Raw genomic sequence first — 22,500 nt, 5'->3', positions numbered from 1 at the left:
ACAAATCTCCTGCTGATCTTCTGTAACCGGTTCAGTCGCTGATCTTTGTCTTGAGCTGATATCATCAGAATATTTAACATTTCCTCAGAGTTTCTCTCTTTAACCAGAATTCACACTTCAGCAGCAGAAAACAAGTTTGTGCTTTAAAACAGAATCAGATCTGACTTCAGTTCATCACTTAATGCAAATGAATGAACTGCAGCTAATTAACATGTGTTGTATCTATCAGTAAATAACTCAGTTCTCCAACATATAATCACATTTTAGTCGTGTTCTTCCAACGTTGTGGCTGTTTGTCTCTTTCCTGTTTCACCATAATAGCTTCTCCATAAAGAAACGTTTCTCCCAGTTTAGTGTGGAGGAACTTGACTGGTCTGCAGAGCTCTGACCTCAACGCCATCCAACCCCACCGAGCCAGACCTGGAGTCTCGTTTATTAAACAGTGTGAAGGATCCATATTTAAAGTGAACGTTCACACAAAAGCTGAATCAGATTAATAAAACCGTGTCTACACACGAATGCAACACGCCCACATTCAGCCATAACTGGTCGATGCATATTAATGTTCACGTGTCTCTCTGTCTGGAGACGCCTGACCAATCGGTGTTGAGAGTCAGCGTATCGGCCAGCAGAAGAGGAAGGACAGCGACAGACTTTTACTGGTTTATTTCCCTGTTTGCAGACTGGTTGAAGTTCTGTGTGTAACTCAAAACAACCATAAACAACATCAGTTCTTACTGGACTCTGTGCAGCTGGTCAGCTCCCAGTTAACCAGTTAGAAGTTAGTTTTTACACCACACACTCAACATCTACAACAAACACTGTATTAACCCTTTCATGCATGAATTATGATAACCTCAGTCAGGATTTTTTGTGTTTTTTATCCCTCTTTAGGCATGAAAAAAAAATTAAATTGAACTTTTTTTTTTTAAACACATAATGCTTGGAAAATTTAACAACTGTATTACTCCTTAGTTGTTATTTGATGTTACAAAATGTTATTCACCTGCAAGGGTCTGTTACTATAGAAGGATCGGCCAGATATTCCTGAGCTGAGGAGCATTTCCAGCCGGCAGGCGGCCATCTTGGTTTTGAGGCTGGCCAATGGATGGCAGCGTATGGGACGACGCACTAGAGTCCACTGTGTTAAAACGCCATGCATATATAAGAAAACGGCTTTTGAACAGCTGTCCACTGTAGTGACTGCTACGCATGAAAGGGTTCATTTATATTTACTCCAAAACCCAACGTTGTGCAAACGTTGATTTAAGATTTGTCGGCTTATATCTTTTCATATTGAAAGGTGCTTATAGATTCGTTCTGGCTCCGTATCACTGCTGGTTTGAATGTTTATAATTAATAATATAATATAATAATAATATAATAAACTCATCGTCTCTGTCGCCAGTTTCTTGTCTCCTAAACGTTCGTACACATGGATCAGAATCACGTTCTCCCATCCAGTTTGTTGTTATAGATCAGAGGTTGGTTCTCGTCTTTCAGGTCCAGTTTTGTGGGCACATAACGGTTATAAATGATCACTGAAGCTCGTGTGGCTGAACGGGAGCGAATCTCTGCAGCCTGGTTCCAACATAAAGAAGTTCAGAGTTGAATGACGACAGAATGAAACATCTGTCCTGATGGCGATTATTCCTTCGTCCATCCCTCCTCTTCCTCTCTGCGTCTCCTGCCTGTTTCCAGCAGCAGATGATGAGTATTCGTGTGGGAGGACACCAAAGGGAGACGCACCTTTTTAATGTTGTTGTTCTGTAGGTATGGTCTGACCTCTGACCTCCCCCCCCGCAGGAGGAATATACAGCATCACAGAGGTCAGGCTCGCTGTGGCGGCGGCAGACAGTCTGGCAGACTGAGCAGCAGCAGCAGTAGGTGTTGTGGATTTAAAGTGTTGGGGGCCCTTTAGAAACCTCTGGGGGGGGGGGAGACGAACTTCTGGTCTTACACTGCCTGAAGGGCTCAGGATCATCCCAGCTGGGCAGATTATCATTTACCCAGTCTGACCCGGCCTCTGGTTTCACTGGAAACATGAGCTGGACTCACACACACACACACACACACACACACACACACACACACACACACACACACACACACTGGATCTGTTTGCATGCTGTAGGTTTAGTAGGAGTTATGAGCCATCTGAGAATGGAGACAATACTTAAATACTTTAATAACTGAATAAACACAGACACAAAGAAAACATTAAAATGACCATCAGAACCATCAGAACCATCAGACAGAAGGTTCATAGTCTCACTTTCAAAATATGTCTCCAGTTTGCAAAAATCTTATATTCTAAAAATGTCCTCGCTCAGAATGACTGTCCTCTCTGTCAGAAAATCTGCTCACTTTCCTGAAACGTCCCCACAGCTGAAACCTTCTCATCTTCAAGTATTTTTCTTACTTTCTTCATTTGTCTTTGTCGTCTGAATATCTCAAAGATTCTCCTCCATTTCCACAAATCTTCTTATCGTCCTGAATTTTTGTTACTTTGCAAAATGTTCTCACTTTTCAAGCAGAAAGTCACCACATTCACTCTTTAAACTAGTCCTCAGGTCTCTGAAGTGTCTCCTCTCCGTCAGACGTCATGATTCTTTAATTCTTTATTTCTATATTTGCTGATACTTAAACACAATCTATGCAGCGTTGTTTCCACTGACAGATATTTGATCATACTATGAAACAGACTGAATAAAACAAGGTAAGACGAACTAAATTAACATCTTTTAAATGTTTTGTCACTTTAACATAAAAATGCAGCAAAAGCAAAGAAATAAACAAGAGAAAATCTTCATTTTTAACTGAGTTTATGAGAAACAAACATATTTAAAATGATTTAAACTCTCCGGCGGTGAAAAGCAGAAACAATCTGAGCGTCTGAGTCAAATATTTCACTGCAGAGTGAAACTGACCTGCAACAACTTCTCTCTCTCTCTCTCTCTCTCTCTCTCTCTCTCTCTCTCTCTCTCTCTCTCTCTCTCTCTCTCTCTCTCTCTCTCTCTCTCTCTCTCTCTCTCTCTCTCTCTCCCTGTCTTCCCTCTATATCTCTCGCCCAAGGGCATGTCGGTGCGTTGTTCCTGCCAAAGTGTTTCCTGTTACTGACTCTCAGGCTGTCAGAGTTGAGTGAAAGATGGTTGGAGGCAATAAGAGAAGAGCTGATCTGATCTGTCTGGTCTGGACTCGGCCTGATAGTTTCCACTAAAAAAAAAAAACCCTGACACCTTTAAAAATGTGACCAGTTTCACACCTTTAAAAAAAAGATGATGTTTTTATCTGAGTCTTGTCATAAACATCATACTGGACTCTGGTTTGGATCAAGTCCAGGTGAGTTTAGAAGGAAACGAATATCTGCTTCATTTTATTCTCTAAAAGACGTTAAAACTTTAATGATACTGTAGAAAATAAAGATAAATATCTGCATCTGTGCTGCTGTACAGTCACACTACATGGCCAAATGTATGTGGACAGCTGAACATTACAGCAAAACTACAGACGACTCGTTCAGACGCAGCGTCCGTTCTCATGAATATCACGTTATTAGTAACAGCCAATGAAAATGAATAATAAAGTCAGTTTTATCAATAAAATAACAGGTTTTAGCTTATAAATAGTGAGCTGACAGACGAAACACTAAGTGGAATCAGAAACTTCTTCATCTTTTCAAAAAGGCAACTAATGATCATCTTCATAATCGATGAATCCATTGATCGTTGGTTTATTGATCTAATGAGCAGCTCCACATGTTCTGCTGACCTGCTCGTTTTATTCAAGAAACTCCTGAAAACTCCCAACACTCTTGTTTTTTTATGGTTTTTTCTTTTGCACGTTTTTACATCCAGTCGTTTCTTACTTTCATTCTAAAAAAAACAACAAAAAACGTTTGTCTGGCACCTCGTGAGTCGCCTCAGATAAAATCATCTGCTAAATGACAAAATATAATGGAGACGATCACAAAATGTAAACAAATATCAGCTCAAGTGTGAGTCCGCAGCAAACGAACAACGAGGAACAAAATAATACTAACAGGAGAGCACAAATCTATTAATATGAACTAAATGCTCAGAACACTGACTCTCTCCTCCGTCCAGTCATACAGCCCGGCGTGTGATGGTAGATGGGGGTGTTGTGACCCTCGTTGTGTCCGACCAACAGTCTGAAACCCAAATATATTAAACTAACAATAATATAAAACAGAGAAAAACTGAAAATCCTCTGATTGGAGGAGCTGAAATGAGAGTTTTTGATCAAAAAATGAAAATAGTTGCCACTAGTTTCTGTTGTTTGACTGATCGTCGCAGCTGTATGTATTTATTATCAAAGCAGAACACAGATGATGATATTCAGGGTCCAGCCTGTAAAATAATGTATATCATATAAAACTGTTATAAATGTGAACTGAACGTCAGAACTAAAGAGCCCAAAACAGGAAAAACAGACGCAAACCAAAAGCATTCTTTAATAAAGTCCATATATTATACAAAGAAGAAGAGAAAAGTATAGAAATTGCTTTTCTTATCAAACCTCAGAGGTCCTGAAAGGTGTCGAATGCATCTAAAGTAGAAATATAAAATCTCACCTTGAGTCTCGGAGCTCCTAAAAATACTTTGACTCTGAGTTTATTTCAGTAGGAACCATAAAGCTCCGACTCTGTATAGACTCTCTGCAACCTACATATCCAAAAAAAACCCCAAAACAGCCTCATTGTTCTGTTACTGTATGAAACATTTCACTACTTTTGGCAAAGTACATTTTTAATTTCTTTATTTTCGCTCTTCACGCTCTCTCCTACGTTTCTGATATCTCCTCTCTCTGACAGTGGAGGCCTTTCTTTTTCCGGAGGATCTTGTAGGAGTGGAGGACTTGAGTTCTGACTCCTCACCACCTGTAGCCATGTTGTTTCTGTCTAAAAATACAGCGCCGCTTTGTTCTGGCAGCCTGAAACTTGGCACAGCAGCTCGTACTGCAGCGCGGGCGATGCCCAGGCTGCAACACCGGGGAATTCACAAAATGTACATCTGCTCCAACCAGGAGAAGGTTTTATCGTTTTCTAAGAGTCTCTGAGGTGTTCGGATGCTGGCGGGACCTGAACCAGCGTCCTCCTGGTTCCTCTGCAACTCCAGTCAGAGTTCTCCATCTATAATCGGATGATTAATACATCGTTACATCCTAACGTCTTTATTTTTATTTTAAAGCTGCTTTTAAACGTTAAAAAGACAAAATATATTCATAATCTCAGCATCTGTGTGACCAGAGGAGATCTGAGAGAAACTCATAAAAACGTTCTCAGGGTTCATTTGCTGCTAATTAAAGGTCTCGTTAATTACTGCCAGATTAATGTACACAATTTAACTTATATGAAGAGTAAAGTTTTCAATAAATAAAGTGAAACTTCTTCTGGAAATCTGCGTATAAACTCACAACAACTAAATATTAAAATGTCTCACAACTTCGTCTCAATTTTCTCCAAAAATTTGAAACAAATTTCATGTTTTATTTTCCACAAAAACTTTCAAGAAATGAGGAAATAAAACATCAGCCAGTTCTGTAAATATTTATAATTTTATTAGACAGACGTTATGTATATATTAATGTTTTTATTTCAGGACTGTTTGTTACTGTTTATTTATCAAACTGCTAAAAGTAGATAAAAGTACAATTTCTTCACTTTTACTCACAAACCTGAGAATAAAAACTCGTTCTGAGTGTAAAATCCAGTTAAATGTCTGATTGATCCTGATCAATAATATGTTACTGATGCAGCATCATGAAGAACAGAGAGGTTTTACTCTTATATTTTTTATTTATATTTATAAAACAAACTATAATAAATCTGCGTTGCTATGACGATCAATCACTTTCTGATCATCGTCATTGATCTAAATGGTTCTGATTATAAGTCGTCTGCTAATTTAGTTTCCGTCTCAGACAATTTCCTGTTATTATTATAATTATTATAATTAAAAACTTATAACTTTTTAAAAACTCACATTTAATAAACTGTAAAGATATTTTGTTTTAAATAATGAAGAATGTTGCAGAAATAAAGGATAATAAAGAATCCATGTCTCTGATTGGCTGTTTCCTTTATGTGATCAATCATGTGATCACTTAGCTGTAAGTAGGAGGAAGCCTCTTAATAAATATGTCTTATTGATCAGCCTCTTCAGAGCGTTATTAAAACGTTTCCCACTAACATTAAATAACATTATCAACAACTTTTATTTACTGAACTAAATACAAATAAAACATTTTTCCTTCCTGCTCAAAAACGTCATTTTAACAACTTTGTTGCAAAACAAGTTGTGCAGAAGTTGTCTTGATGTTTTCATGTTACTTCACTCGCAGTTATTTTACTGCTTGTTGCCGTGGTGACGGTCGATCTAACAGTCAAACCTGAAGACACGACGTCACATGATCAGATGAAACTGGACCACGTTGTGATATTAGATGGTAGAACAGCGGTTACAGTCACACAGATGTTGAGTTTAACGTCTTTAAATGTGAACTGTTGACTGGAGTTAACGTCACATCGACTTCCTGCTGCTGAACGACAGCCGAGCGTCTCTGAAGCTGCTTGTTGACACGTTTCAGTGTTTTTAATGTCATGAATGAGTGTTTGTTTTTAACGAGTCTGTTCGGCTCTGCGGCGTCTCTGCTGCTCCTTCAGATCATTTCTACCTTCTGTCTCCGTCTGATCTGTGACCTCTGACCTCCTCACTGATGGTGACTGTGAGGGCAGGCTCATTGAGAGTGTGAGTGTGTGTGTGTGTGTGTGTGTGTGTGTGTGTTTTCTGGTCTCTGTCTCCCCCTGCCGTCTCTCTGCTGCTTCCTTCTTTATTTCACTTTTGTCTCATTAGTTTCCTTTTTTCTCTCTGTAATATATAAACATCTTTAGTTTTCACATTAACAAAGTGTTTTTCCAGCATAATAATCATTTCCTGGTTTCAGGGAAAGAAATGTGTCATTTGGTGTTAATTATGGGTAAAATATCTAATTAATCTATAAATGACAAATTAATGTCAAGTTACTGAACATGCAACAATGTACAGTTTTTAGGTGTAAACATACAATTTAACAGTTAATTTTCAATAATAATAAATATATGATGAAAAGATATTTACTTGTAGTTCTTCTGGAAATCAACAGCTTCATATAAACTCACTACAGCTAATTAAACTTATTAAAGTTACATTTATTTTCTCCATAATTGATACCAAATTACACATTTTGTTTTCCCACAAAGCTTTGATGAAATTAGGAAATAATAAAGCATCACTCAGTACTGAACTGGTCTGGAAAACCAGGTCTGGAATCTGGTTCCATAGCCAATTAAAATCTGTGTGTTATGAGTTTAATTAACCGCCAGCAAAATTTGAATGATTAAAAAAATCCCTAATTATATAAAGTTAAGTTTCAGTTCTCTGCTGTGAAACGCTCCTACCAACCCCGACCCTGAATAACAACACACAGTTTAAAATAAACCTCGTCTGTAAAGCAGCAACATGATGATATTTTAAAAATAAAGTTAGGAGCCACTGTTTAATTCAGCACATGTTCTGTAGGTAAATGTGACTTGTTTCAGTAAAAATGTGACTTAAATGAACAACAACTGATCAATCACCAATCATTGTTATGTTATATAGTCATTTTTTTCAGTGGAGTTGGGTCCATTTAACGTTACTCCTCTGCTGAAACGTCCTCGCCGGCTTCACTGTTGGAGCAAAAGCCTCTCATGTTGTGCTTTTTAATGAAGGGCAGCCCAGTAAATGTTGTCCCTCTGACTGGGAACCTCCCAGTAGCACAGCTGGTGCTGAAGTCGAAACTGCTGGCGGCTCCAACCGTTAACAGCCGGGTTTAAATAACTCTTCAAGTACTAATGTTGACTGAAAACAGCTTCATTCACCAGTAACAAGATTATCTGAAGTGAATCCCAGTTGTCTTCAATGAATGTTTGCAAAACTACTGATATGAGGTGTTTTCTTTGTGTTTCATGCATCTTAAGGAATGTAAGAAACCTTTAGTTGAGGCGTCGTGTTCATGTGTCAATAAGACAAACTGGAACATCATGTAGTGCGGAGCCCTCAGGAGTAAACTCAGTAGCTCGATGTCTGACATGTTGACAGATCCGTATCATAACTCATCATACAAAGAGGAAATCCACCGATGATGGAAAACATATGTTGAAGAAGTGGCGAGGTATAAAAGATCCCAGCTCACGTTGGCTTGTTGTTCATCACACCTGAATGTCATCAAGTCACTTCAGGCCCAGAAACTCAGTAATAATAGTTCAGTTCTAACATGTTTCATCTCTGATTTTCCTTTAAATGGACTTCAATAGAAACTAAATGTTCTTATATTATAACGCAGCTTGTTTCACTACAACAATGGATCCCAACTGGTCTACAGACAGTACTGCAGTTACCATAGCAACATGTCTACATGTGTTTATACATTTATGTGCTTTCAACATTTCAAGCTTCTGTCTGTTAGTGTAGAACTTAGTGTAGAAGTCGATGGTGTCGTTTATTTTTTGGCTGTGATGTAACCGGGACGTCACTTCTTCTTCGTTCCTAGAGACGCATCAGCAGAAACGTCTGGACGCTGCACGACCAACAGCATCTAATTAGTTTCTGGTCCAAGATTCTTGTTTTCATTTTGCAGCCAAGTTCCTGTTTTTCACTACTGCGGCCTGCTGGTGAAACATATTATTTGTGTTTAGTGTGTTTATATATAAGCAACTGGTCTCATGAACTCTGCAGGATCCACTGGATCCCGGTCGCTGTGTGATGGTGATCCGTTCTCTGGTTCCTGGCGGTTCAGCGGAGCGTCAAGGGGGTCTCCTTCCTGGAGACCAGCTGGTGTCGGTCAACCAGACCCAGGTGGACCTGCTCACCCTGGCCGAGGCCGTGGAGGTCCTGAAGTCGGTCCCACCCGGCACCGTCCGCCTGGGCATCCGCAAGCCTCTGGTGGTAAGTCCAGATCCAGATCTTTTAGTTTGAGGTCCAGATCTTTTAGTTTGAGGTTCAGATCTTCTAGTTTGAGGTCCAGATCTTTTAGTTTGAAGTCTAGATCTTCTAGTTTTAGGTCCAGATCTTTTAGTTTTAGGTCCAGACCTTCTAGTTTTAGGTCCAGATCTTCTAGCTGTGAGTGTAGCTGAGTCCTCCTGGTCGTAGCTGCAGATCAGATCTGTTCTCTCACAGCTTCATGTGTTGATTTCACTCTGATCTGGATCCTGCTGGTGTAGGTTGAGGGACCAGAGAGCAGCCAGGTTTCTCCCAACAACACACACCTGCCTGTTCCAAAGGTAACATACACACACACACACACACACACATTCACACTGTACACTATATGGCCAAAAGTAAGTGGACATCCTGTTTCATGCATGTTTGGTCTGGATTGTTTTTTTCTTTGTGTTTCAACATGGCAGAATCTCTCGATTTGTTCTTAAGTGACACGTACGAGAGATTAAAGAGAATTTGTGGCGTTCACCAGTTTTCTTACAATTCTCTCTGAGGTGCAAACGAAACTTCACGAGTTCAGATGTCACACGAGTCGTGAACAGTCAGTCTGACTTCACAGGAGGAAAAACACTCATCTGACCTCATCATGAAGTCTTATCAGTCATCTGACGTTTATTTTTTATCTGAAAATATAGAACTAAAACAAACTTAAAGCAAAATAAATAGTCTGTAATATTCTCTCCTCTAATATCTCTGACTGTCACATGACCTCGTCTCATATCAGTCACTTTGCTTTATAAAGATGTTTTTTAGCGTCTAACTTCATGTCAAAGCGTTTCCTCTTTATTTGTGTCACAGTGCAGCTGCTCTGATACGACGACTGACACTGATCAACGTGTCTGCTGCTTTCTGACAGCAGCAACCTCTCATTCTTCTTTCTTTGTGAATGAAACTCGTCCACAAACGGAGCAGAACAGGTCGCCTGGGACGTTTTAGGGGCGTCGATGATACTGACAATGAATGTCAGGAAAAAGCCGTCCACATACTTTTGGCCACATATACAGCTCTCACTCCAGCCTTCATACTTCTCTGTTCTCTCTCTCTCTCTCTCGTTCTCTCTCAGCGATGTTAATCAAGTCAATCCAGACTAATTGGACCATTAAGACTTTCTCCTCTTTCACATCATTCTCTCTCCGACTCTCTGTTCTCCCTCCATCTCTCTTCATCTTCCCGTCCACGTCCTCCTGTAAATCTCTCCTCTCTCTCTTTATCTCTTGTTCAGATTGCTTTATTGGTCTGGATATCAGATGAACAGCGCTGCCGGAGCGTTTGATCATAAAGAAAAGTAAATGGAGAGATAAATAAATGTAAATAAATATGTAGAGCGTGACAGGGATGAAGAGGAATGGATGCAGTGCAGACGGGATTTTATCTCCGTGGAAAATCCAACAGGTTTGCATCGGCGTCAGTCTAAAGCTGATGAATGATGAGAGACGTGGTCTCGGTGCTGAGATCCAGCCGTAGTATTTACAGAAACCAGCTGAAACTCTGTTTACTGTAGTTTAATATCTAATATCAACACTGTAAATACAAACATCCCTGCTGCTGCGAGATGTCTGGTATCATATGAAACCTTCCTAAACAACCTGAACGTAACAGTCCAGAGAAATAAAACTATAAAAGTCACACAGACAAAAAACTGATTCTGTTCCAACCTGTAGATACAAACTAACTTCAGACCTCATCATAGTTATTTGTTATGAATTAGCTCACAGCCAGATGTTTCCAACAAGTGGTCACATGACCCTTTTTCCTCCAATCATATCAGCTGGGCGATGTGTTTGTGTTGTGGACAAAACAAGACAAGACATCTTATAAACCAAACAACTAATCGATTAATTGAGAAAATAATCAACAGATGAATCAATAATGACAGTGATTGTTAGTTGCAGCTGTAGGAACAAGAATTCACTCTGTTTTGATCGTTTTCTGGAAGTTAATTTAAAGTCAGTGCTTCGTTTGGATGAAAACTCGACTCATGATGTTTCCTAGAAAACAGTTTTTCATCACTTTAATAAACTCTCGTCTCTGTAGGAAGCCATGTTTGTTTACGTTTCCTTCCTGTCGACGTCCTTAATTCATCCTGACGCTGTTATTAATATCTGTTTATCTTTCACTTCAATCCTTCATCTCCTTCCTCTACTTTCATCTGCTCCTCTTCCACCTTCCTTCACCTCCTCTCCTCTCCTCTCCTCTCCTGTCCTCTCTCCCTCTCCTCTCTCCTCTCTCCTCTCTCTTCTCTCTCTCTCTCCTCCTCCCTCTCTCCTCTCTCCTCCTCTCCTCTCTCCTCTCTCCTCTCCTCTCCTCTCCTGTCCTCTCTCCTCTCTCCTCTCTCCTCTCTCCTCCTCTCTCCTCTCCCTCTCCTCCTCTCTCTCTCTCTCTCCTCTCTCCTCTCTCCTCTCTCCTCTCTCCCTCTCTCTCTCCTCTCCCTCTCCTCTTCTCTCTCTCTCCTCTCCTCTCCTCCTCCTCTCCTCTCCTCTCTCCTCCTCTCTCCTCCCTCTCTCTCCTCTCCTCTCTCCTCTCCTCTCCTCTCCTCCTCCTCTCCTCTCCTCCCTCTCCTCCTCCTCTCCTCTCTCCTCTCTCCTCTCCTCTCCTCTCCTCTCCTCTCCTCTCCTCTCCTCTCCTCTCTCCTCTCCTCTCTCCTCTCCTCTCCTCTCCTCTCCTCTCCTCTCCTCTCCTCTCCCTCTCCTCTCTCTCTCCTCTCCCTCTCCTCTCCTCTCTCCTCTCCTCTCCTCTCTCCTCTCCTCTCCTCTCCTCTCCTCTCCTCTCCTCTCTCCTCTCTCCTCTCTCCTCTCCTCCCTCTCTCCTCTCCTCTCCTCTCTCCTCTCTCCTCTCTCTCTCCTCTCCTCTCCTCTCCTCTCCTCCTCTCCTCCTCCCTCCTCCTCCCTCTCCTCTCCTCTCCTCTCCTCTCCTCTCCTCTCCTCTCCTCTCCTCTCTCCTCTCCTCTCCTCTCTCTCTCTCTCCTCTCTCCTCTCTCCTCTCCTCTCCTCTCCTCTCCTCTCCTCTCCTCTCCTCTCCTCTCCTCTCCTCTCCTCTCCTCTCCTCTCTCTCCTCTCCTCTCCTCCTCCTCCTCCTCCTCCTCCTTCCTCCTCCTCCTCCTCCTCCTCTCTGTGTGTGAAACTGCTGACTCAGCTGGATGGTATAAAGTGCTCCATCAGCTCAACAGCAGCTTTCTCTCTTAAGTGAGTCGGGGTGGAGGGGGGAGGAGGGGGGGCGTCGGTGGGGGGAGTTGGGGGGTACTCTGAGGACACTCTGGGTACACGCAGTACTGCAGTACTTGCAGTAAATACTACTGCAGTACTGACAGAGTAGAAGCAGATGTTTTGTGCAGATGTGAGTTTTTCTCTCTGCAGCAACAAGTCTGCTTCAGTGTTTTCTCTTCGTCATTGTGAGCGAGCACGTTGGTTCTGACTCCGTCTGCTGATAACATCTCAGTAAAAAGAGTTTTTAATGTGATCAGTTTAAATCTCAAATAAAACTCTCTGTCCGTCTCTGAACTACGGAGCCTCTAAAGACTAAAGGTCTGATAGAAACTCCATCGATCGTAGAGTCAGACTGGAATACATCTTATTATCTTGTGTTCATCCTGAATGGATGTTAATACTGTAACTTATGAGCTCAAAGTTCAGATAATGAGCTTACAAGATAATAATGTGTATTCACAAGTTAATAAAATCCTTGTCGTGAGCACACAGGTCCGTATCTCTCTTATACATGTAAGATAATAACAGTGATATTATTGTTATTATAGTTATTGAACTGCTTCACATATCTTGTGCGATGAGATCATTTGTGTAACATATGAAGTTGTGCTGTTTAGACTCAACAGGCTTCAGAAAGGCTTCGTGTGGCCTTATTTTTAAATAAGGCCACACGATAATTATTTAAATAAGACGTGAGGTCTTATTTAAAAAAAAAAGAAGAAATATTTTTTAAATGACTTCATTAAAATCAAGTTCCAGTAACGTCTCTGCGTCCTCTCAGAACTGCATGGACACACACACACCTGGCCAAAAATGTCTCTTATACATGCAGACACATTATTAACTAATAACTCGATTATTAAAGACATGTCTCGTTTGCATCACGTCCTTCAGATGAAGCAACAACTTCCTCCCTACATGCATAGACGACGCTGCCTCTTGAACATTAACAGATGTTGTTTTGGGGAATTTATTGAAACAGCTGATCCTCTTCTTCTTCTCATCTTGTGCATAATATAATAATTAGTTAGTAATACATTTATGTGCATCTAAGGATCTAAATGACTTCATAACAAGATGAATAAATGTCATTTCAGTGGACTCCACCTTTATTCCACCATCATCGTCCTCTGTGTGGTGTCGAGCTGCTTGCCGTGTTTCTACTGTACTCTGCTGCGTGCTACTGTTTTACTTTCTGTCCTCCGTCCTCGGCGCTGCGGTTTTATTTCCTGTTTTATATGCAGCCCATTTGGCTGAAGAGGTTTTTTCACAGCCCACAGGTCTCTGATGGGTTTCCATTAAGACAGCCGGGTCGGCGCTGTCACTTCAACGCCGGATCGTTCTCTGTCACGCCAGCCCGCTGACCAGAGAGAGACCCCCCGTTACACATCCACACCTCGTTAACTTTTAGAGGTCACATGTAGAAGACGAGCTGCTGCTGCCATCACATTATTCTGATCTGCTTTGTGCTGATGAAGAGCCGCTTCCACTGCAGCTCACACCGATTAAAACACCACGACCAGACACAAAAAACCTGCAAGTTTAACAGTCAGCAAACAACACAGAAACTCCAACCTTCAACTTTACCCACACTTCTGTCCTTTACTCTGCCGACACGACACCGAGTTCACTTCAGTCAGCTGATTATAACACAGTTATAGCAGAAAGACAAAAACACACGAGGTTTACAGCTAGAAAGATGATTCAAAGCTTTAATAATATTCTTCATGTTTGTCCGTTTGCTGAGCACAGCTGTGTTATTATTGTATCTGATCAGTATTGATCTTCCTCTTATAAACTAAACTGAAACACTTTAAGCCTCATCTGAGCATCATAAATATTCCAGGTGGAGGTCAGTAATAAAATACTGTATTTACACTCCTCCTCTGTAATTAATGAGGGAGAGTCATGTGACCTTCATCAACAGTGACGTTAACAAATTATTCAAGTGTCTTTTTCTTTATTCTTCTTATACTTTTATACTAAAGAAGGTCTGATGTCAGCAGTTAAACACATAAATACTAGATGTATCAGCTGTAATGTGATAATGTGACACTTATCTGGGTCCAGATCATTATTGATTAATCTGCAGGTCATTGATCAGGAGTTTTGTGTCAGAAAATAATCAGTTTACTTTATTAATGATGAAGAAAAGCATTAAATGACTAAAGTGATTATTATATATTATCAAAATAGTTGCAGATTAACTTTCTGTAGATCAACTAATTGATTAATCGATTAATTGCTGCAGCTCTACTACTCTAATTATCTATCTATAAACTAATTAACAGATGAATCGATAATGAAATTAATCAGAAGTACAGATGTGATCCAGATGTGTAATATAAGGAGTTCTGCTGCATGACTGTGAGGTTTTATTGATCCAGATCAGATATAACATCTAAAACAGAACCAGACACTGTTTATGGGTATTTAAGGATTTGGACATTCAGGTGACAACATGTCTCAGCGTGACGGAGTTTGAACCCACGGCTGAAGCAGCACGCTGACACTCTGCAGCACGCCGCCGCCTCCTCCTCCTCCTCCTCCGCTGAGACGCTGCAGAGAGTCTGAAGCAGCCGACTCGACATCTCAACCGTCCTCATCGTCTAATGGCAGAGATATTAAATGACAACGTCTTTAAATCTTATGAATATGTGGCCAGGCAGTCACGGCCAATACACATCAGTCTGCAGAACATCCTGTTAGCGTTATGAGCTCTCTGCTGCTGCCGCCGTCTGCTCCTCGCCTCCATTATACGGCCGTGATGGGCCGGCGTCCCAGGCCCAATTTAAAAAGAAGAGGAACAGAGTCCTTGACGATGAGGCTTCGTCGATGAAAATTAGCCTAAGTGTTGTCATTAATATTTCCCGGCGCGGGCTAATGTCTGCATTGTAATGTTAAGAACAGGATATCCCCTCGATATCTGCTGAGGAAGGCTCTTTGGGGAGTTGGAGAAAACCTTTATGTGTTCAGAGATGAAGGCTAATGTCCAAAGTAAGTCAAGTTTTAGATTTAGTGTGAGTGAGATTTTTCACTGCTGAAGGCCGACGGCTGCGAGCTGCTGGTAGATTCTTCAAAAAAACATGAAAACATGATTCACTGGACTGATGAAACAGACAGAAAACAGGTTTTCTTCTTATCTTTTTAAACGTCCTCTGACTCAGAATCTTCTTTACTTTCAGACATTTAAGTTAAAAGAGAAGAAGAAAGACACTTTAACACACAAACCTTATATTTGATGTTTCATAACGAACAACCTGTTAGATCCGTCCGTATCAGACAGGTGGATATCTGGAGGTCAGTCTGGACATTATATTGTTTCTGATGAACTTAAAGGTAGAGTCAGTGATTCTGGAGAAAGATTGTTCCATAAACTTTTTGTCAAATTACATCTCACAGCCTGCCAGCCATCCCTTCTGTGTAAACGCTGAAGAAACACTGGTGTCTGTACACAGCTCTGTCTCGACTCCAGCCAATCAGCAGCGAGCGTTGGTGTTTGTGTACCGGACAGGTGGAAGCTGTCTGTGTGAAGCATAAACTGTATAAAAATATGGACGTAGTTACCGTGACGTCACTCGTTGGTTTCTGAAGAGCGGTTTTGAAGCTCAAAGCGAGCCGCTCCGGCCGTCGCCATCTTGGCAGTGCGTGACGCTGCCTAACTCCCAGCCAATCAAAAATGGGCAAAGAGGCGGGCCGAATGGCTGAAACAAGCCACCTAGCGGCTGGCGGACCTGTCACTCAAAGCAGCCATGTCCTTCATTATGCAGAACTTTACGGTTTAATAACATTTAAACAGGTGAGTTATAAAAAAATTCACCCCCGTACTAATATCTGTTAGTAAAGGTGAACAGAACGAAGAGAATCACAGAACAAAAACAATAAGTTGCATTTATATAAATAGAAAAATAAACTCATCTGTCTTTAAAACCAGTCAGAGGAAAGTTCGTTTCCTTAAGTCTGAACCACAAAGATGTTTAAAACATTAAATATTTCCACTGAAAGTCACAGTGAGAGTTGACTTTTGCTTTCTGAGGAACATTTAGTCTTCTGTTCCTTCATCATCATCATCATCATCATCATCACTACTGTCAGCTGTGACCTCTGACCTCTGGTTGTTTGTTCCTCAGGGTTTCGGTGACGGCTCCATCCTGCCAGAAGACCTGCGTCAAGAAGAAGAAGAAGAAGAAGGAGAAGAGGAGGAGCCGGAGCTGATCCTGGATGGAGGTCTCCCTCGCTACACCTCCTCCTCTCTGACCTCCGACCTGCTGCCCGCGGAGGAGGGCAGAGAGATGGCCGTGGACGACGAGGAGGTGGTGGAGGAGGAGGAGAAGATGGAGGAGAAAGTCGAGGAGAGGATGAGCTCCCTCCCCAGAAAAGCTCCCCCGTCATGGGAGGAGTGGAAGCTCGCCTCCTCCGTCCAGGCCGGAGCAGCAGAGGAGGAGGTGAGTCTGTGGAGCTCAGCAGCAAGAGGAGTTCAGCTGCTATAATAAATATCTTCTGATATATCTTATTCCTCCGTTGTTGTCCAGAAACTGCTGCACTGGGTCACATGTTCCTTCATCATGAAGAGTTTGGTCTCGTTAGTTTGTTTAGAATCGGCTCCAAAGACTAATAACAGCATCACGTTTTCAGTCTCTGGAGAGTAGTTCTGTGTAAACCTCCTGACTGTAAATCTGTCAGAGAAGCTACAGTACAGAGAGGTTGTGATATGAAGGAAACAAAACTAAACTAAACAGAACCGCTCTCCTGCACATGCTCAGTGGCGTCTACGAGAAACCTCTCTCGTTGTTATCTTACTGCTTTGGAACCATTTCTGATTTTTATTTGTTTACACACATGCATAAACACAAAAACAACAAAAAAACGTGAAGCAGAAGTGCAAAAAAACCTCAAAGGAGCTTTAACACGACACTCTGCATTAGAAGAGGAGAACAAATATTAAAAGGAAGAGAGAGAAATAAAACCAAAGATAAGATTGCACACAATAGCAAACGTCCACATATACACAAAGTAATGAATACTAGACTACTACTGCTAAACAGTTTAATATTGCAGAGAGAGAAATAAACCTTTTACAGCTTAGATTGTGCCGATTGCTCCATATGATTAAACCTCTAAACTAACTAACATGATTAAACTCTTGATGATGAAGGAACATGTGACCCACTGCAGCGGTGGATCCAAACATGAAGAAGAATCACTGGAGTGTTTTTTTCTTTCAGACGTGGAGGAGAGAGAATCAGGAGGAGCCGAGATCAGATCAGGAGAACATGGTGTCGATAGGAAACCTGCTTCTAGGTGAGAAAGAGAATCTGAACTGTGTATTTATACATACAGACCTCTGCAAATTTACTATAAATCCTCCTAAAAATCTCCAAGGTTATGGATCAGTGGAGACACTTTGTTCCTCTGGTGTTTTAGTAGATATTCAGGTCACAGAGGTAACCATCAGTTCCTCTAAAGATAATTAAAGTCCACTCTGTTTTTCTTCTGGTTCCTCCAGCTGGATGTTGTTGTTCTTCTCTCAGCAGAATGATGTATGAGCACAGCTTGTTTTCACATTCATCTGCTGGAGGAGGAAAGTTTCTCTGAGCTCAACTTAAATCTCAGCAGGATCTCTGACATCACAACTAGCTTTGAGCCAATCATGGCCCAATATGCAACTTATATATCTATAAATGTGATGTGGAAACTTGTCTGTTTATTGCTTACAAGCACGTCAGGATCTGAGGGAAACGAGCTCGGTCTGTAAAACTATTTAACATCAATAAAATCATAATCAAAGGAAACTTACAAAACTAATAAATGATTTCTGTGACGAAGCTTAAAAACCGTTAAATAACAAATCACAGGGCCGATGGTCTAAACTCGACCAGGATCAATAACTCACTATATTACAGATTATTGATACAGATGAATCATAGATAATCACTCTGAATGTCAATATCATTATAATTAGTAATAAAGTCTCTCTCAGATCAGCTGTACATTATTATTTACAGGTTTCCATTAACAGTCACACACTCACCTGGTCTGACTGGTTCCCACGGTAACGGGCTTTATAGCTGCATCGTTACCGTGGGAACTATTTAGCCAAGTATTAAATATTAAATATAAGATAACAGCATAAAATAATGAAAATAACACAAATATGTAAACCTTACAACTATTAAATGAAGGTAAAATTACTGACAAAATTATTTTCTATATTAAAAGATTTTGCTGTTCGACATGTTGACCATTTAAAGCTCAACTAATGTATTTAATGTAACATGCAAGAGGCAGATGTTACATATGCAGCTTATATATTTATATCTATATATCTATATATCTATCTATATATCTATATCTATATCTATATCTATATCTATATATATATATATATATATATATATATATATATATATATATATATATATATATATATATATATATATATATATATATATATATATATATATATATATATATATAGAGAGAGAGAGAGAGAGAGAGAGAGATATAGATATATAGATATATATAGATATATATATAGATATATATAGATATATATATATATGTATGTGTGATGTGGAAACTTGAAGCCTCCAGTTCACAAACACTGAGATGAACTTTACAGGAGACGTCTGGTGTTCAGCAGGCAAACTTTAGTAATTAATATTTCCAGATTCAGAGATGGTGTGTTTTCTAATGAGGGAGGTGTTATTGTAAGAATTTCAAACTAGCTAATTGAACTTTTTTTCTGGAGAAACTTACATATTACAGATAGTAATTATTATTCAAAGCAGAGTATTCTTCTGTGTCTTTAAACTTGTCGTGAAGGAATCTTTAACCAGCGATGGTTGAAAAACCCAGAAGGTGGTTTAAAAACACTCAAAGCTCTTCTGATTAAAGACTCTTTGAACCTTCAGGATGACAAATATTCCGTACGTTCAATGATAAATGTTTTAACCTGTTTTATACAGTTCTGTATTAATGTATTATTATTACTGATGTGTGAATGTGGAGGCAGCATTTTACTGTCGTAGCAGCTCGAAGTGGAGCTGATTTAACAGGGAATCATATTTGATATCATATCTCCTGTGTGTAAAATCTTAATCTCATTGAGTTTTAAGTTTAGAGTAAAAAGTAAAAAGTGCAGCATTTCCCTCTGAGCTGTTGTGAAGTAGAAGTAAGTCGGTCATATTAGAAATTAAAGTATTAATAAGTAAGTTAAAGTATTTCAGTTGTTTCCTCAAGTTCAGAGTTCAAATGAAACACAGAGGTCGTGTACTGTTGTTAGTTATTACTGCGTCTGGTTTTCATTATTTCTGTCATAAAACAAAATACTTATAACTCAGTTTCAAAACTATAAAACAACTTAAATATCAAGAGAAAGAAAACAGATTCAGTGAAATATAATAAAACACGAACAAAACTAAAACCTCCGAATCATCATTCAGCTGTGTGTGAGTCTTATTCTGTTATTTAATGTTTTATCTTCCAGACTGCAGAGACAGTGAAGCCGACTCTGAGCTCACGCTGACCGACACCGACACAGAGTCAGTATCTCTTTATCCATCTCCCTCCTCTTCCTCCTCATCCTCATCCTCTTCCTCTTCTGTCCTGATTGTGTCTTTTTCATCAGTCCTGTGTCGCCCTCTGCTGGTGACATGCTGGTGTTTATTCCTCCCAGCATTATATTTAGACTGGTGACAAAGTAAAACCAGTGACTGAATCAAATAAAGTACATTTACTAAAGTATTGAATTTAAATACAAAGTACAGTTTTGAGGTGTTTGTACTTTACTTGAATCCTTCTATTTCATATTCATCTTTTATCTTCCTCATCTATTTTATTTGTCTGTTTTTAATCTTTTTTTTTTATTTTCTGTTTCCACATTTTTATTTCACTCTATTTTATTATTATTTTTTTAATCTATGTATTACATATTTTTTATTTTTCATGCACATTAGTCTCATAGATTTACTGTTCACATTTGTTCTGCCTCATTATCAGCTTATCAATCATCTAATAAAGTTTGACTGATTTATATTTCACTACATTTCAGGAAGTAAACATTGAACAACACTTTTGAGGTCTAGATTTTACAAGTAAAACACAGGATGTATTTTATATTTTAATTAATTTAAATCACCTTGTATATTAATACCTGTTTTCACTTTGACATTAAAAGGCTCTTTTTCTGTTGATCAGTGTCAAAAAGCCACATAATAATAATAATAATAATAATAATAATAATAAGAAGAAGAAGAAGAAGAATCATAAGAAGAATCATAATAATGATAATAATATTTTTTGTATGGTACTTTTCAAAACAGTAGCTAGAAAGCTTTTCACAGACTAGGAACACTAAAAGATGATAATAAATGAAACAGACTGAAACATTAAAAACACTAAAGTGAACATACTGCAGTGTTTGTAATAAAGGAATATTTTCTACTGTCATATTGCTGCTTTTTCTTTGAGTAATAATGATAATAACCTTTATTTATAGAGCACCTTTCATGACATAAAATGCAGCTCAAAGTGCTTTACAAAAGAATATAAAACATAGATACAGATATATACATATGCACAAGCACATAAATACACACACACACACACACACATACACATACATATATATATACATACATAAACATAAACATACCTATTAAACGGGATAAATATAGTATAGAGGAAAGGAGTGAAACCAACATAAAGTGTGTTAGTTAGTTGTTTTATTTTCTTTGAACAGCTGCAACAAGAGAAGAAGAGTTTAAAAAGACAGGAAGTGAATTTCAGGTGTATTTAATTAGTTTTAATGTGTTTGTTGTTGTTGTTTTGTTGTGTGGAGGTCTGTGAGGATGATTGACACTGAGAGGAGGAAGAGACGCAGTCAAGGAGGAGCGTCTCTCCCGCTCAGAGGAGGCCACAGGTAGCACACCTGCTTCACCTCCAGCCAATCAGAACCGTCGCTGCACAAACCTGAAGCTAACAGTGTGTGTGTGCGTGTGTGCGTGTGTGTGTGTGTGTGTGTGTTGACAGTGATCTTCCTGAAAGAGAGGAGGGGGAGGGAGAGGAGACTCCTGCCTTCAGTCACTGGGGACCCCCCCGCAGGTAAAACACACAAACACCAAACATTCATAACATTAAGAGAGTAAAGTCCACCTGTGATCCAGAACCAACACACCTGGTCCAGGTAATCCAGAGAAGCCCCCCTGATGATCCTCTGACTGACCATAACATTTGTGGTTTTTAGTGATATGTTGATGAAAACGCCTGCACACTGACTCCAAACCACAAAATCATTGATTTAAAGGCTCTATGTTCATATTCTGGGGCTCTACTGGAATATCTTTGCATGATTTCCAGTTAAAAACTCCTTATTTATCTTCTACTGGTCCTTTATGCAGCCCCTCAGTTCAGCCTCTGTCTGAAACAGGCCGTTTTAGCTCCTGTCTCTTTAAGGCCCCGCCTCCTGATGAGCCCACTCTGTTCTGATTGGTCAGCTTCAGGAAGCTTCCTCCGGCTCCAGAGGCTACGTAAACAAACTATAGTAGCAGGATTTCACTTCTTTGTCTCCTTCTTTACTCCAAATGTCAACTTCTCAAATCCATCCGTACATGTTGGAGCTGAACAACACATGGAAACACCTTAGCAACCACCTTAGCAACCAAGGCTACAGAACGGACTTTTAGTGAAATATCTCTGTAGCTATTGGATGAATTTCTGTTAAATTAGTTTCACACATTCATGTTCCTCTCAGGATGAACTGTAATAACTTTGATCCACTGACTTTTCATTTAGCGCCACCATCTGGTCAAAGTCTAATCTCGTCCAGTACTTTAGTTTATGACCAAATACCTGCAAAACTAATGATCTTTCCATCAGACACTGTACTCTGTGTGTCTAAACTAACATGATGATCATGCTAAACATCAACATGTTAGCATTGTTGCTGTTAGCTACTGCTAGGCTACTTTGCCTACTAGCATGCTAAAGACTCTAAAGCTGTGTCTTAAATCACATACTTCTGTTAGAGCACTTTCATGTAGTACACTGTGTACACTATGTACTTACTGGCGTAGTTCGCAAATTTTGGCAGGGTAGTGTTGTGTCAAATCAAACACAGCCGTTGTGCACTTACTGGAAATGACAATCGCCAATTAGCATTAGCTAGCGTTAGCATTCGTGCTATCAAATCATGACAGACTGCTAAATTAACCCAAAAAACATACTGATGGCTTATATCCGATAACAGTATAGTG

The 22,500-nt window shown here is 39.8% G+C and overlaps 1 protein-coding gene across 5 annotated transcripts in view; it reads left to right on the top strand.

The window, feature by feature from the left end:
• Positions 1-22,500, top strand: part of patj (PATJ crumbs cell polarity complex component) — a 155,741-nt gene that overhangs the window by 40,738 nt on the left and 92,503 nt on the right. For 4 of the 5 annotated variants that reach the window (XM_067596050.1, XM_067596047.1, XM_067596048.1 and 1 more), the window contains 7 exons: positions 8,778-8,987; positions 9,263-9,322; positions 16,375-16,689; positions 17,470-17,545; positions 19,734-19,788; positions 21,087-21,167; positions 21,278-21,349. In XM_067596050.1, coding sequence (XP_067452151.1) covers positions 8,778-8,987; positions 9,263-9,322; positions 16,375-16,689; positions 17,470-17,545; positions 19,734-19,788; positions 21,087-21,167; positions 21,278-21,349 — 869 coding nt within the window. The remainder of the gene's footprint in view (positions 1-8,777; positions 8,988-9,262; positions 9,323-16,374; positions 16,690-17,469; positions 17,546-19,733; positions 19,789-21,086; positions 21,168-21,277; positions 21,350-22,500) is intronic. The other variant, XM_067596051.1, reaches the window with a different exon arrangement.

This window comes from Thunnus thynnus, chromosome 8 (assembly GCF_963924715.1).
Source record: "Thunnus thynnus chromosome 8, fThuThy2.1, whole genome shotgun sequence".
In the NCBI taxonomy this organism is placed as follows: Eukaryota; Metazoa; Chordata; class Actinopteri; order Scombriformes; family Scombridae; genus Thunnus; species Thunnus thynnus.
Note: the sequence above shows the minus strand (reverse complement) of the source record. Positions and strands in the feature narration are given on the sequence as shown.